This window comes from Sinohyriopsis cumingii, unplaced genomic scaffold (assembly GCF_028554795.1).
Source record: "Sinohyriopsis cumingii isolate HCF-2022 unplaced genomic scaffold, ASM2855479v2 utg001097l, whole genome shotgun sequence".
NCBI lineage: Eukaryota > Metazoa > Mollusca > Bivalvia > Unionida > Unionidae > Sinohyriopsis > Sinohyriopsis cumingii.
In genome coordinates, this window is record NW_028315958.1 from 462,010 (window position 1) to 479,903 (window position 17,894).

General features: G+C 34.9%; 1 protein-coding gene across 2 annotated transcripts; it reads right to left on the reverse strand.

Annotated features, from left to right (window-relative positions):
- Positions 1–2,948: 2,948 nt before the first annotated feature.
- LOC149772863 (uncharacterized) lies at positions 2,949–9,300 on the reverse strand. Of its 2 annotated transcripts, XM_089947199.1 has the most exons (5): positions 7,695–9,297; positions 7,298–7,351; positions 6,523–6,938; positions 6,318–6,422; positions 2,949–3,933 (listed from the first exon to the last, which is right to left on the reverse strand). In XM_089947199.1, the coding sequence occupies exons 1-5, from the start codon at positions 7,882–7,884 to the stop codon at positions 3,301–3,303; spliced, it is 1,398 nt and encodes a 465-aa protein (XP_089803325.1). In that variant the 5' UTR covers positions 7,885–9,297; the 3' UTR covers positions 2,949–3,300. The 2 variants fall into 2 exon arrangements, with proteins under 2 accessions (XP_089803325.1, XP_089803326.1); XM_089947200.1 differs by lacking the exon at positions 6,318–6,422 and having other exon boundaries at positions 7,695–9,300.
- Positions 9,301–17,894: the final 8,594 nt, after the last annotated feature.

Consider the following 17,894-nt stretch of genomic DNA (forward strand, 5'->3'; position numbering starts at 1 on the left):
CTTAGCTTAAAGATTGGTTTCTATTTTGAAGGGATGTCTGGCCACTTTTTGTCAAAGGTCATTTCTAAGCGACTCAGCCACAATCGGTAGACAGATCGATTAAGATCTCATCTATTGTTCTCAGCACGCGAATTAGCATAGACATGTCTAATTTACCACCACGCGGGAACGACCTAATTTTGCTGAATAATTTTCGTTACGCCAGAAAATTCTGCTTTGTATTATGTTTTGGGGACTTCCATAGTGGACTCCATCCGCTTGACAATTGTATGTTAAGGCCTCCCGGCTCCGAATCAAATGAGCATGAACGAACTGGCTGTGGTGGCGATGCAGGCCATTGACACCGCAATCGAGTCTAAATGCACCGATTCGGATATCTGCATCAAGCATCAACAATGCCGATACGCGCGATTGTCCACATCGACTTTTAGATGGTAAAACCTGTAATAGGATCCAAGCTCACTCCGGTCTTCGTCTGTTAGATTCTCGTCGATGTGATTAAAGTCCATGATTGGTTTCATCTTATGCTTCTAAATCAACTAAACTCTAACTATACAGCTCAAGCTGAGGCTAATGTTCTGTTAAAAGCTTCATGTGTCTACTGACTTTATCTGCTTTTACTCTAGAGTCACGCAACGGCTCTTTATAAACCCATGATGGGTATTTGTTTGAACCTTTGTTAATTTAGCCAGCTGATTAAACTTGACAAGATGGACTATTGTATCAGGAGTATATTGCAGGTCTAAGTACCTTTGTGCCTCCATGACTTGCCATAAACCGTAATCTCTTTCTGCATCATAAGGTATTTTCCGACTTATATTGGTAATACAAATTCAGAACGATTATTCCACTTTGAGGTTTACTTTTTCGAAAGATTGTATTGCAGTAAAGATAAAATCTATGTTCGTGGAAGTGACTCCAGTATTTGCTGCAACATTTTTACCATCATTATTCCATCTTGCAACTCCGGCGTTGCATTTTCGTGAGGAAGTAGACCCACTTTCTTAAAACAACTTCTCAGCTCCTGATTAATTTAATCCGGCTAGAAATTTTCCAGATAAATATTCACCCTAGAAGCTACACTGAGATTAACATTTGCCTACACGTTGTACATGATATCGTAAAATGGTTTTGAACATGAGTTTGCAGTAATATTTCCATTGCTACGTATCGAAACTTTTCGTATCTTTACAGCGCTTAAAAAGGAATGGTCACAGCTTTTTCTGGAGAAACGTTGTAACATTTGTTTGCTTTGTACAATAGATTGAGTGTTGATATTGCTATTTAAAGAGGGTGTAACTCTTTATTGGCTTGCGGAATAAAGCTAAAGTTACTTTCCTTACACTACTTGTTACTTTATGTATCAATTATATGTTCATCTACATACCTTTGAGTATATTTTATGTCACCTCTTATCTAACATCGTACATAATTTGGTGTGTCACGTGTTATTGTAATTGATGCTTTGTATGTTATGCATCAGAAAGAATTTTTCTAATTAGCAAATGACTTACTATAAATCAATATTTATATTTTGCTTTAAAGAATTGTACGTGGACCAAGATTATTCTAACACCAGTGTATGTATATGTGTGCGTGATGTGCAGTTTTAATATTGCTTTAACAATTGTTCAGTAGTATTACTACTATGATTGCAGTGTGGCATTTGATTGTGATGTCTAGCATTGGGGCATCATGACGAAGACATGTAGTATCATCTACCACCCAGTAATATTAACCTGTCACCAGGTCGATCCGTCAAAACACAAACCTTTTAATGCTGAGCGGCTAGCGAAGCAGCCTTTAGTGAAATTTTTATAATTGTTTAAAATGATTCGGCCGGGTTAGAACCCCGACCTTCAGGAATCCGTATTAACTATTGTTTAATTACATTTCCTATATTCCATAAAGTTCTAGTACTTTCTTCCGATATTGTGTTAAAAATGGAAGCTATACAGTCGTTTGACTGGATAAATGCATCTAGATTTGTTTCATGTTGTGGTGAATACCCTTGTATATTAAAAAAAATCCATTAATTCCTATACTATGGGAACATAAATCTTAAGCATTATAGGTAAGATTGTTATATACGTCCTTGCATACTTGATAAATAAGGAATAATACTATGTTCCTTTTCCCTTTTCCCTTTTCCTTCCGCAGTTTTAGAAATTAATACAGAGATCAATCATTATAGTATCTTCAGATTACATCGAAATTAGTAAGGCAAAAACACAAATATATCAGATTTGTAATCTTAGATTGTTTTTGCTACTGGTTTATTGAAACATTATATTATGTGGCAACGAGTCTTCATTACAGAACATATCTTTTTTTAAAATTCGTTTTACATTGAACTTAATTCTTCTTCTTAAGAATCTTAACACTGAGATGTTCATACATCTATTTTTATTTCATATACTTTCAATAACTAAGAATACTGAAATAATGATTGTAAAGGATTTTAAAACGTTGAGGTAGGACGTTATATAATCATCATTTTCTGCCAAAAATAGAGAGGTTTTGATACTATGGTAACCATGGCAGAGGCGCATTTAAAGTTATTCTGGCTTAGAGAGAAATATTTGGTTAGTTTCTTAGCAAATGAAAATGCAAGTATTCTCTAATAATAGTTAATTTCATGAATGTATGCGAAACCATAGTACTAGTATTCAAATATGAAACAGCTGTAAGTTATTGGGAAAACAGCTTTATTGCTTCCTCCAGATGTCTCGTATTGAAGATATTGAGCTAGCAACTTGCCGAATGTTATCGCTAAAATAATAACAAATGATCAACAGGCTTCTTTGTTGTTTTTTTTTTTTTCAATTGCTGTTTTATCCTCAATCTTTAAAATAAGTCGAATAGTCAAATAATTCAATAAAGTCACGATCACAATTCCTTATTCATAAAGCATGTTTAAGGAGAGACGAAAAGATTACATACTCACAGAGAATCATATTGTTTTATTTCATACCAAATGATGTGTTTAGTTAAGCATGATAACTAATTTGGTCAAATGTTAGCAATGCAAAGAAAATTCCTTACCATTCAATGCCTGTTAACAACAAAATACTTCTGCGGATAAAAAGAAGTCTAAGGTATTTGGAAAAAACTAAAATAAAATGAGCAATATGTTTTTGTGCATATATTGAGGAGGGGTTGTGGTATTGGAAGTTGGTAATGAGGACTCAAAGACTAAGAGCCTTTTTAATTGGCTTAAATAATTACTTTACTCACATTTAGCACTCAGTTCACAAAATTAATGATTCAAATCGGTAATCATTCTATGCATCTAAAACTTTATAAGGATATGTACGTCATTTGTAAGTAGAATGCAGTTAAATAGTTGACAAAGAGAGAGATTACAATTGAGCTTGAATAGATGAGGCCACAGATATTAAGCGCTACTGATGACGCCTTTGATTTTAATTCCTTTTGTCCAGAAATAAGAAAGTATTTCATTTCATGTGCTCGGCGAGTCATTACTAGATTATTTGGAAAAATAACAAGTTCTGTACGTCCATATAGGCGCCACAATATTATACCTAAGACAGCTTGATCGAATCTCTGACAAGAACCTAAACTAGGTTTATCTGGACAACCAGTTAGTATGCTAGAACGATTATTAACCATGCATCCAAATGTCAAGGCACATGACACCCATGGGCGCATGATATATTCGAGAGTAAAATTTGACCTTCGGACTATAACTCCACCGCCACCCGGTTCACTTGTGTTCGTGAACAAACAAGGGTCTTCTCCTAGAAACTCCAACGTTTCTGGATCTACATGATCACCGATGGTGTACTGAAATTCAAAGGAAGCTATTCCATTCGTATCAACCTTACTTATAAGGTCTTGAAAAAGAGAAGTGTCGATAAACCTTAAAGAGGTATCCAGCCAAAGGACAAACCCATACTCATTTAAGACGGTCTGAAATGAAAATAGTATATATATATATATATATATATATATATATATATATATATATATATATATATATATATATATATATATATATATATATATATATATATATATATATATATATATATATATGTGTGTGTGTGTGTGTGTGTGTGTGTGTGTGTGTGCACTGTGTCTCTGATATAATGTAAAATATCCAGTTGTTTAAGTGAAAGGTAAAGAGGCGTGCCAAATTTCTTTCTAATTAATAATGTCTACAAAGAGTGGTATTTTAAAGATGCAGAATATATACTTTGCATGTGCTTGTTATTTATATCAAATACAAATACACATGGAATCCTTTCGGGTTTTTAAGCATGACAGCTGAAAGCAAGCGTACATAAAGAAAATACAACCATGGCATGACTAATTCCCAGAACAGTGATAAGGTCGCAAATAGATCACTGGCGGGTATGGAGAGTGGGGAAAAGACCTTGCAAAACGACGAAGAAGCAGGAAGTAATTCTAACATTTAAAGATATTTTTCTTAATCAAGGCCATCGTTTTGCTTGACGTAATATTGCTACTCACCACGTGAATTGTGTTTTACTATTAATGGCCCATATGTCCCTGTACCTTTTCACTTTGGTCCATTATGCACATATGTGTTTTTGAGAGAGAGAGAGAGAGAGAGAGAGAGAGACGCACACATTGATAAGATTACACATCTCTCTCCCTCTGCATATATATATATATATATATATATATATATATATATATATATATATATATATATATATATATATATATATATATATATATATATGTATATATATATATATATATATATATATATGTATATATATATATATATATATATATATATATATATATATATATATATATATATATATATATATATATATATATATATATATATATGCATATGTATGTTTATATATATATATATATATATATATATATATATATATATATATATATATGTGTGTGTGTGTGTGTGTGTGTGTGTGTGTGCAGAGAAAGAGAGATCTGTAATCTTATCTATGTGTGTGTGTCTCTCTCTCTCTGTCTCTCTCTCTCTGTCTCTCTCTCTCAAAAACACACATGTGCGTAATGGACCAAAAAGAAAAGGTATATATATATATATATATATATATATATATATATATATATATATACCAACATGTCGACCAATTCTGCTCGTCGGGTAATTCTGCGCAAAGATACATCATTTCTGTAGACATTGGATCGCGTGATATTTTTTTCAAAAATCCATTTTGTATCAAGAAGAGACTATCGTACTTTAATTAGAAGAAGTGATATTCATAAAGTGTACAAAAAATCCCACATTTAGACTCGAAATACACATGAAAATGTGATTTCTAAGTGGCAACATACTCCATGACCTTCTTGAACCTGTAACCCAGAAAATCCGACTTACATGCATCTTTGAGAATCATGCAAATAAATACATTATATAAAAGATAAAAATGTGCACGTTAAAGCAATACTGCATTTTAATCCAAGTTTTTAATTTGGCAAGAAGTTTTCCCACAAGTACAAAATCGTCTGCTACCCAATGTGTGAACTTGCCGTTTAAACATAAATTCCCATAACAATTTCCAGGCGTATAGTCTGTTTCTAAATTTTGTAGTAATTTTTCCCCATCAGCAAGACGTTGTAAACACATTTGATCCTATTCCTTTCTTTTTCTTCCACATAATACCTTATATTTTTATAAAATGCTGACCTATACAATCTTTTTTACAAGATCGGTGTAGTATGCTTAATATCACTTCCCGATTATTGTCATCTTTACTTTGAATTCTGTAAAACTAACTATAAACCTGACCTAATTACTCAACTGAACTGCTGAAAGAAACAGTCCAATGTAATATATTTTATTTACATAGCCCTATGGATAAACATTACATCTTTTCAAACCTGTGCACAGAATTTGCCGACATATCGCGAATCAGGAAAACACGGAGGTGGAATCTACTGTGTCTAAAATTAATATTATTTTGAACAGAATATTCTGGTGACAATTGCCTCGTTTGAAATGGTAAGCACTGCTTTATTTTATTTTCGTCAATCGGTCGCATTCCGTATGCGTGTTGCTTAAATACCCATTTATATTCATGTAGTTTTTAACTTTGCCATACCCGAAGAATGATACATAACAGAAGCTATTCTTGTGAATTTTATTAGAAATAACTTAAAATCGTATTTTCTGAAAGTTTTGGAAGAGGAATGTGAGTTTTCAAAACGTCCTAAAAAGTATGTTTGATCAATGTTTGTTTCCAGTGAGGTGTGCAGCAATGTAACATTAAAACTGACTTTACAACGATATACTAAAAAGGAAAGAGATCAAAAACGGATTAAATTACCTGTATTATTAATGGTTTCCATGCAAAGCCTTGCAAATATTTCACATGGCTTGGATATATGCCAAAAGGAAAGTTTCTGATCTCACAGTCACAGTATTGTTCTAACTGCAATAAAATAAACACAATAAAGCTAAACATTATTTCATCAAACACGTGTTTGCAATGAATATGATTTCAATTAAATAAAAACCGACATAAATATTACCTCACTTCGCTGTAATTTGTCCAATCCGAGATCATAGTATATCAATTTCGGAAGTTTGTAATTATCCATGAGTGTTGTTTTTATATTGTATAGAAATGCCTGAGATTCTAAGAAATGGTTTGAAGAAGCACCCGTGACAACAACTGGAACATCAGGTGGCACAAACGTTTTGTATGGCTTTAGTAAGCCCAGTTCTTCCAGATACGAGCAAGACACTCCGAGAGGATAGCTCTGAACAATGCGCATATTTTCCTCTTTGACTGGATTAAATTTGCTTTCAGCCCAACAACTTAAATGCCCCGTTATTTTGTATTTTTCATATGTCCATGATACGGGAAATCGTTTCTCTTGTCCTGTCCCTTTCTTTTGAAAGTGTCTTTGTAAAGCTGCGTGAAAGCCATCCGAATGATACTTTTCTGTTTAAAAAACAAAAACATGAAAATGAACATGCAGTTTGCTTCACAGTTTTAATGTTGAACGGTTAAATGTACATTCGTGCACTTGTGTAAATATAATTTGATAAGCACCTCTAACCAACTCGGGAGTATTAGCCATTAAATTTGCTCTTTGGACGTAAGGCGGTTGAAGAACAACACAATTATGAAATTCGAAATTAATAAAACATACTTGTTGCAATTTGTTAATTTGGATATAATATGCAAATAGTTTCATTCACGAGATCGCTATAATATTCATATTTCACACTTCTTTTTCAATATGAAAGTTACTTATTATAATGCACATGAAACTGAAAAAATCAAAATATTACACTTACCATTTTCAATAAACTGTGCCTTACACTTCAAAGAAAAAAAATTGTACTTTAGGACTGAAAAAAGAAAAATATAGAGATTGTCACGTTTTCCTTTTATAGCATTTAGACAAAATATGTACTGAAATTCAAAATCGTATTCATGGAAAAGACTAGCATTTTACTGCTGTCATATTATTGAAGCAATGGCTATTTTCGATATATATGTAATCCTTAGTAAATTATTATATTTTTAAACAAATTTCCACGAAATAACCGTTATATTGTGCAATATATTATTTCAAGACAGAGATCTAGAAACGCAAGTTACCGAATCAAGGAAACGATCTGCCATTCGCAAAAGCAAACTTAATTTTTATATAATACTAAGCTTGAGAAGCTTTTATTTGATAACACTCACCTTTGACAATTAGTAGAATGAACAATATAAATGACAAGAGAACATAATATCTCTGTCTTCTATTCATGACGCTTTCTTCTCTGGATGTCTGTAACGACCCAGGTAGCAGGTGAAACGGAGTGACGTATATAGTTACATGGGCTGGATCGAGAAATATCGTTTGGGGAGAGACGCGAAAACGCGTTGGCATGGGTTCTATTAGATCGAACCCCTGTTGAACACCTAGGGTGGCGAATCTCCTCAAAGCACCTCCATCTATCCATAAATAAAACGTTTTGGTAGGAAACGTTTTTCATGTTTCGCGCTTATGGCTCCGACTAACATTATAACACATTTCAAACCACCCACGGTTATAACCAGAAAGTCAAACTTTTATTCCAGAAGATTTCTGGCACATTTACAGAAGGATACCAGAATACAAGTCCAATCATGACACCAGCATCTTCTTCGTCTGTCCATGTCATTATTATTGTCATTGTACTATTGTATAATCAACATAATTATAAATATATGACAATACAGGTCAAATTCAGTAGACTTTTATGGAATTTCCAAACAATATAATAAGTTATAGCATTACGAACTGGAAAATGAAGTTAGATGATGTATACATATGAAGATAGATAAATAATTTAACTTCTTTACAAGAATTTAAATCTGATGTTTATGCCTTACTTAAATGTTATGATAACAATTTTATATATTTTGAAATTGAAAAAATGATTCCAAATGTTTCAAATACGATGTCTTAAAATCAATCGATTTCATGAATGTATTAATTCTCAAAAGATAAGGATATGTGTATATAAATGTAAACTGATTTTCAATGCTCATATCTGTAAGTAACAAAGTGCTAAACATATATCCTGATGGTACTATTCTTGTATATGCTTTCCAATGGTAGAATATGTAAACGAAAGACTCATTCATTTTGATAAATTGTGATGTTTTAACCTTTATGAACATTATGGAATTCAACGCAGTTTTTTGGGCATATATGTTCAATGATTTCACACAGAAATAATATTCACATTCCCTACATATGTGATGATTCTGTTGTGTTCGGACTATGACATGATTGTATCTATCAATTAGCAAGAACTGACTCCTTGCATAACTTGCTCCTTTAAAACTGGAAACAAACGAGCTTTATTATCATTTTGGAACTTGCTGAGTAGATCAAAATCCTTTGTCTGTCTTAGTTATCAAGATCTAAGTTATTGAGCGAACATAAATTTTAATCTGAATCTGAGCAGAATCATCTCTCAGTCATCGTTTTATTGTATAAATATGAATGTCCTTCTCTCAGTCAATCATGCTATATTTATTGCTTAAACAAAAGCACACTGTTTGACAATAATAAGATCCTATTCGGATGCTCAAATCAACGAGTCGACATTTGTAAAGATTTTCATTAGCGTGTGTTGTAGCTTAATTTTAAAGCCTTTCATCCCTATGATTACTGTATTAACTGTAATTAGTCTAGATAATTGCGGAAATATAATATCTGACTGGTGTTTTTTTATAACTCTCATTACACCTCTTTATTCTTGGAAAATGAAATACTAGATTGCTCCTAATTCGGCAACCTTTTCGATTCGAGAAAGGTGAACATCATAAACCTTTCATTTTAAGTCTTGCACTAAATGATTTAACATATTGTTTTTAATATATATATATATATATATATATATATATATATATATATATATATATATATATATATATATATATATATATATATATATATATATGTTCTCAGTGACTACGATCAAGCATGGATAATCACCAACTAATTGCTAAACAATGGTTTATCCAGACATATGATGAATGCGAACTGGATTTGGATTGTTGCATATATCATGGTATTGACTTTTAAGTTTAATAACATATGAGATATCTTGTGGCATCCCATGCTATAAACACAATATATTTCCAATCCATAACTCAGAAAATTAGTTTTGGTCCTTTCGTACTATCTTTCTGGAGGATTCGCTCAAGAAAGTTCCTATCCCCTTATACCTTGTTAGTCCAGAACCTCTTGATCCTTATATCGAGTTAGCCAGTATCATTCCTCGGACCAGTGCCGCCAATGAATACATTGTCTGCGTTATATAACCCAACAGAGCTCGACTAATTCAGTTCACAGACAAACTACAATAACTGTGCCATGCACACATTTTGCATTGTTGCATGCATGCACACGAACTTACTTCGCTAAAAGTTCCATTCTGTCATTAATACGACTGTACGAGATTGCTATTATAATAATCACGTTCATGCATAATTATGTATCCAACATGAATAATTATATTACATAAAAAATATCCAACGTTTCTCAACATATAGTAGACGCATCATATAACTGAATTGTACTGGACTTCTCAGCTATAAAAAGTCTAACTTGAAACAGATTATTCGATACGATAGCATGGCGTTATGTGACGTTTGGCTGACTTGGTACAATACATTTTGAAGCAAGCAATATAATGAACTATTTCATTACATATAGTGGATAACATGGCCAATAAAGTATGATATTTCACACCCCTCAATAGGTAACGATTGTTCCGTGAAAAGAAGAGTTTTCTGACAAGACATCTGCATTTTGGCGTTAAAGAGAAAATAACCATTATAAATATTATAGAAGATGTCAAATATACAGCCAGATAAATTGCTCCCCCCCCCCACCGGCCAACTCCTCCACCCACCAAACACAGGGTACATCAGTGAAAAGAAGTCAGTAATTCCAAATTGCCAATGCTAAATAATATACATCCGGGTAATGCTGTAGTAAGCAATGAAACCATTCTAAATGTTGGCAGTATATGAAAGCAATGTACTTTCAGGCGCACAGTACCTTGACACATGTCCAGTGCAAAAAACTGATCATCGTTTTTATTTTCATTCTAATCTTGGTAACTATCTATGTCAGCAACTTATTTGATAAATAATTGTGAAACTGCATCTTGTGATACATTATAGCCTTTGTTTTAGAGAGATATCTCTCATTTTTCGGGCTTTTGCACTTGGTATCAAGTTGTTTTCTTTGTTGTTGCCAGATTTTGAGTTAATTATCTTCAGATCATTTGGATTTCAAAAGGATTAATTCTTTATTCTCTGGAAATATTTTGAGGAGAGCTCAAACAGATATTTTGTAGAGATATTGCTTACACGTTTAATTTGCATTTCCAACACCGGAGTGCCATTATTTGTATTTCTACAAGGAACTGTATATAAGTACAGTACCGACTACATCATACGTCATTGTCATCCATCTTGGATTTTCCATCAGGATTTGAACTTGAAATTATTAGAACATTTATTGCTAGGACTTTTGCAATTTTATTCGTTGATTATTCTTAGATTATTTTTGGACTTGATTTTTGAATATGTAAGTTCATCTCCTTGTTTCCTTTTTACAGAATTTTCTGGGAAAATAAATATATTGTTAAATTTTAAAAAGATTGTTGTTTTCATTCTTTCTGTGGTACTGTTTTTCGAACCTAAACGCGTAATACTCGTGAATGCAGTCGCCTTGAAATTTATATGCTCGCTTAACCAGAGACACCGGTTAATATCGATATAGCTCAGACATTATTACAGATTGGTGCATCTGCAATAATTGATGTTGTCGTGATTCCAGTCACACCAAGACCAAATATATTTGAAACAGCAAGACCGCAAATATCATCAACGACCAAATACACGCATTTGTATTTCATGATCAGAGCGGTTTTGTTGGTAATTTCATTTAGCAGCTGTTGTTACGTGTCGATTTTATTCTCACGCCGGTAAGACTGAGTGTATATCATAGTTTTTTTAATAATAAAATCGCGTATTTTAATTGCACGACAGGCAGACCTTGACATTCAAATCATCACTCTCAGGTGCAATTTGCACACGCACGTCTAACTAATTATCCATTTCAACTGGTACAATTGTTACATAGTTATGAAAAAAATCCTTTCGCCTCGGGAATATTTTAATCTGCGGCAAGTGTGCTTTCTATTGGTTTGTCGCCCTCTTATTAAAAAATACAACACCAATTATGCCGAAACCTTGTATATCTAACGATTGTTTGTGCTAGTATATGTTACTCGAACAAATGTGTCATTGTTGTTGAATAACAGTCGAGGTCTTTCTCTTCTAAATTGGTCAAGGTTGGTTTAAAATATTCGCTGGTGTACTGAACCGATGTAAAATGAATCAGTGAATGTCACTTCAATAGTGTAGAAACAATCCCGGAGTGTTCTTACACCTGGTCTTGCTGTTACAGCTGGTGCAAGTGCAATGATTTCAAGCCGGCCTCGAACTGGTTGTAATACATTAAGATGATTTCAGCTATCAATTTCTACTTGACCTGTGACAAGATTGTATCTTAGTGTACAGGAGGGCTTAATAACTCCATTTTAGGGCAGATATTCCTGGATACGTGGAGCAAAATTATTATCGACGTTAACACCCTCAGTCAGCTGGTCCAACACACCTTCTCTGGCATATCCTGGAATGTCACAACACGCCGTCAGATTACATTACCTATACACAATGACAACATATAACTTTAAACAGAAACGTCAGGATAAATGTTGATTTATTCAAACATAATCCATATCCAGCAACTAACTATGTTGAATATGGAACTATGTAGTCTTTTTTAATATAGATTGGTTCTGGAAAGTACCCTTATATTTTATTTCACAAAGAAGACGCAAACCATACTTTTGTTTACATTATTAAGCTACTCACTCAGTTGTAATTCCAGTTCTGATAAACAACTATGATTCTGACTTGCACACCGTTGAGATGTGTTTGTTAGGCTGAGGACAACCAGTTCCATTAATAAGATTTAAAAGACGTCGGTCATTTCCTATGTGCAAATCATATTTTTCTACTCCTCCATTTATTAAGAATCCTACAATTTGAAACCTTAATTTTAGTACACGAACTGGTGTGGGCAAGCTAGCGATTGGGTTATTTATATATTGTCTTATTGCAATATTGACAGCATCGACATAATCTTGGTTAAGCTCGACCAATACAACGCTGTTTCTGATTCCACCATTTTCAGTGACATCATCCAGGTTTTTTGCGACAGCGCCTTTCAACTTATCAATAATATCTTAAATGATGACATTAAGCGTTTGCAATTCACCAGTTTGATTTAAAAAAAAAAAACCACATTCTTATCAGAATCGACATCTACAACAACAAGACTAGTAAACGCAGACAAATCCTCTTTGGTGGCAAATCGGCTCAGATCTACAACAGCACCGAGTCGTCCAGCCAAATAACGTTCGTAAATGTTAAGACACATTGTTGAATAATATTACAAGTACTTTAATGTGCAATCAGTAGTGCTTGCCCTGTCGGTGAACGCTCAAGTGCAAACAAATGTTTCAATGACAAGGAAACCGTAACTGAGTTTGTACTGGTGAATTTGAATAAAACGGTTTCCTCCACCAATGCTCCGGGATAAATAACTTATAACTTCAACTGGCGGTGCAAGTCCATACTAGTCAAACTACAAAGTAAGCGGATGCAACCCAGTGATTGCCAGGGCCTGTTAATGAATCCACACTAATGATGCCAGGTTCACGTTAGCGTGGCACCATATATACTTGTTCATCTCGCATCAAAACAATACGAACATATTTGATTGACTTGGAAATCGCGCGTAAATCAATATTGGTTAACAGACGGGTCTAATGCGAGATATTTTGTGACCTGATAATCGAAGACCTCTGTCTGAGGGTATTCAACGCTTTGTTCCTGCTGCAGTTCCGACATCCCCTAATTCTACAGCTTTTGTTGGAGCCGCTGCTGCAAACAATGCTGAAATCGTGGCAACGAATATTCCAACTATCATTTGCATTTGTGCCACCTCTGAGGTGTTGGTGGTGTGCTTGCCCACATTAAGCTGCGTGAGCTCTGCTTGGTCATCCAGATTTTGCCGGAGAAAGTTTCAGTTTGACCCAACACTTGTTTTGAATGCATGTTTTATTTTCGCAAGTTGATTTTCATCAAGGCCGACATTTACTTGGTGATAGGACATTATTATGTAAAAATGTAACAGGTTTGAGCATGAATTCTGCAAATGTTCCACAGGTGCATCACTCACTTTCGTTCGGCCACCGCGACCCTCGACCAACAGAGTCTTGGCTGAAAGTATCACAGCATATCATGTGTAATTAGCACTAGCGGGAGCTGCTCTTGCATGAAAATGCATATCGACAACGGACTGTCTGAACAACTCTAGATGTTCCAGTGAAAAGTAATAAATCGGGTTTATTGTACAAAGGTCATGATGGAAAATGTGTAGACCAGTGTAAATGTTTTTTATATAGGTCTATGCACGAACAGAGATAATAAAAAAAAATATGTATGTGCAATATAAGGAGTGACCGCTGCATAGTTAAGCCGATTTTTTCAGAAGGTTCCGGATGAGAGTTGAGCCGAAGAGAAATTTCAGTTAATCATAAAGTATCAAATATCATTTTGCCATGAGTTTGACTATTATCTCTATTTACATTTTGAGGTATCACGAATACATGTTTTGTTGCAGTAACGTCATGCTGTGTACATATTTGCCAAGTAAATTATCCGGCAATAACGGTTGGTGAGTGTGCACGTGCGAGAAATTTCAACGTTAAAGTTTTTCCCGCCAGTATACACGATGAGAAGCGTGATTCTGTAGATAATGAAGGGGTTAATACAGGCATCCAGAATATTGAAGTTACGAATACAACTTTGTAATCAGGATTTCCTGTACGAATTTGCATTGTAGGAGCTACGCTTAGAAGTCAACTTGACTGTGTGTTTGGCTCCAAGTATAAACTTGCGAACATATATGTAAAACACAAATATATGATAGAGGGATATTGCCAACGAAAACCCCAGACCTCAGTGAATCACTAACGGGTTGTGATCGACGCTGCGCAAATCCATGATTAAAATCTGGGATGGTATTAATAATCATATCGTCGAATTATATTATGTGTAGCATCTGCATTATTAGTTACATCTTTGACAAACGTCATTGTTGGGACAGCCTTTCTCATGTAATCACCGCTGTTTCGGGCGAGTCCGAGACTCGTCATGGTAACATCAGCGTTGTCAAAAATGGTCTTTATTTTCTTTACATTGATGTAATAATGTACACAGTTAAACTGATCCACATTGTAAAAACAAATATGGCCAGTCGATTATTATATGGAATGGAAGATACACACGTACTGAGGATGTAATCAATATCAAATTACCTCGTTCAACGGTTGGTGAAATCCAAGCCGAAGATAACCCTGAACAACTACTTCTAACAATTTGATCCTGCTTATTGTGTCACAATTGAAATTGACTTGGGTTGTTGAAGTATTTCTCACAATCTCAATTTATATGTAATATTCAGCTCCTTTATATCCTGCAATCAAAACATTTCCGGTAAGATCCATGAGCCAACCAAGAATTGTTCTTAATGACAACTGTCCAATGCAGTCTCAAGTGTTCGTGGGTCACCAGCGGTCTCAGGTACAGAAAATTGCATTGAAGTCTGGTTTCCTGGATGAAAAGGTAATCATCTGGGCTGTATTTACAACCGCCTGTTGCTCTGATACAAAGATTTCACGTAGCACGCGCACTATCTCTTGTTTCAGAACTAATGAAACGTGAACGACCTTCGTTCGTCATATATATCATGAATTAATTCAACAAGTTCATATATCAACGCGCGATATGTCCATAAGATCACTAGTGAGTCACCCCAACAAATCAATTTTTCTTCATTGATAACGGGTACATTGTTGCATTTATGACCGGATGCCACTAGTATTTCCGATCAATCAGCAAGATGGCCAGGGTCAAACAGTGCACTAAAGCCTCTCCTTTTCTTGCCGGATATTCTTCAGAATTTTTAAATTGTACGCCTAGAAATTTGTTGTATTCGTTTATTGTTTCGTCCGTCGGCCCGGTTAATATATCAGAATATAGAGGTTGACTGAAGATTCTTCAAGTCATTTTTTACTCTGTTTCTCATGGTCGCATCCATGCAGATTTGGTTAGACAGTTTCCATTTTGGGGTTTTACTGATCGAGGCAAAGATCCAGCACATTCTTGTCGCTCCTGGTATAACCTTTTTGTTTGTTTGTCTAGACACAGTATCTTCTTCCCTTATACTATATTTGGGTTTAGGTGGTTGGTGTGCCAGTCAGCTCGTCAATTACTAAAATTCCTTTGTGTTACAGTGATTGGCCAAGGTTTATAGGACGTTGTTCGTGGTAATTCGATCTGTGGTTGTGATTTGCACCACTTTAGGGCCCCAACATTTCAGAAAAGCTCTCCATGACGCTTTACTTTGTCCAACCTATTCAATATTACATGCATTCAGTGTTTGTTCAAAAATAAGCCCACTGAGTGTCGACAGGATATTTCTTTCCAGTAAACTCCCTAAATACCACTTTACGCCATTCAACATTCATGTATTTATCATCTGTCTTTGATGGCAGTTTTATCATGCCGTTTCTCCAGTCGGATGGTCTGCTAAGAGCAGGAACCACAGGATTTGCTAATATCTCCACACTAGCTTTACTTTAAAGAGGTGAGGCGATATTTTTAACCTTGACATATACTCGGGTGGTACGGCTGGCATTCAGGCAAAGGACTATTTTACATCACTAGCAAATTCACCAGCAGCTTGTGCTACGTCTTTGTTGGCTTCCTTAATTGCATGTGACAAACTAGCAGTGGCCTCTGCAGTAGTTCTTTTTTATGTCCTTGATGCATTTGGCTATCTTCTGAATTGGTCTTGGGTTTCTTCTGTCATGTAAGTCCTGCTTTTTGTTAAGCAGTGGGCCCGGTTGCCTTTTTAATATCCTAGGCATGTTCCAAGGCTTAGTGAAACAGCTATCAATCGCTTGTTACCAACATGGCCTTGCTTATAAAGTACCAAATGATATTCTTGAGCGTCAATGAGCCGATGGCTATTGTATTCATGATTTAAATGCGATTAAACCAAGTGGTGAATAAACATTTGGATAACGAATCGTACAATGTATCGTCCATTGAGGTATGAAAGCAAGATTGTTTTTGATGGCTCTCATTAGAAACAAATTATATCGATATAACCAAACCAAATATAGGCACAAAAAGCTGGACATTATGCAAAATATACTAAAGTTCATGTGGGTATCCGCTGTGTAACAGTGGAACGGTTAGGCAGTGCAGGTTACTCATGAAATTGCCTGAACATGGCTGATCAACAATCGAACACTGATACGACTAGAACCATCTACCGTGCACCAACATCCCTTCTGGATCCAGAGGAAAATCATTGTGTGCCTTACGTAAATGCTCGTGCAAGTGATTTGTGGATCAATGTGCGCATGAATGATTCACTGAAATCCACCAACCGGAAGTGGCTGCATCATGGTTTATTGGTAAATAATATTCTCTTCTACATACATGATATAACTGCTGGGGTCATCTGGAACATATTCGTCTACGTTTGTGTTGTTGGCACAAGCGTATCTGTTACTTGACATGGTTATTTCGCTACGAAATAATCGCTTGATAAATAAAATCCACCTCGATTTTGGTTTTAGAAAAAATGCATCTCAACTTATGCCTGGTGATGATACATAGTCCGCGGGATCGAGCTTGTATACCAGTATCGCTGTATTGCGAAATGTCTCAAACACGTCAGCGAGCAACAACACATCATTAAGCAGATACAGACTGTGATAGTCATCGAAGTTTTTGCACTTGAATGCTGACCTAATTTACTTTGCATATTTCTAATTTTCTACTGAAACAAAATCACGTGGCAACAATGATCGATCGTTCTGGGTTTCTGCAAAATTGTTCCAGTTGTTCATGCATTGATACACTAGTTATTAATCAGCAGGTCTGTACTGGTTGGACAGAACCGAAGAGTTATTTTGAAAATCTCTGCTGTACGATTGTTCGCAAATTTGTTAAAGGAAAATTCATAAGCTGTTTCAGGACCTCTACAGTGGCTTAGTAGTTAAAGTTCCAGCCTCGGATGCCTGTTGTTATGATCTAAAAATGCAAATTGTTTTAGTTGCTGCCCTATTGTTTTATTTGTAATTATTAATACTATTGGTGTTTAAGCTGGTGCATTTGCGACCGGCGGTGCTGAATTCAGTGCAAATATGGGTCTCACTAATTTAGTATGTCTGCTTTTCT

Excerpts from the sequence above, each read along its gene's own strand:
- LOC149772863 (XM_089947199.1), bottom strand. The coding sequence starts at position 7,884 with ATGCCAACGCGTTTTCGCGTCTCTCCCCAAACGATATTTCTCGATCCA. Across the intron at positions 6,939-7,297 it reads GGCACAGTTTATTGAAAATG|AAAAGTATCATTCGGATGGC; the intron begins GTAAGTGTAATA and ends TTTTTTAAACAG. Across the intron at positions 6,423-6,522 it reads ACAAATTACAGCGAAGTGAG|TTAGAACAATACTGTGACTG; the intron begins GTAATATTTATG and ends ATTTTATTGCAG.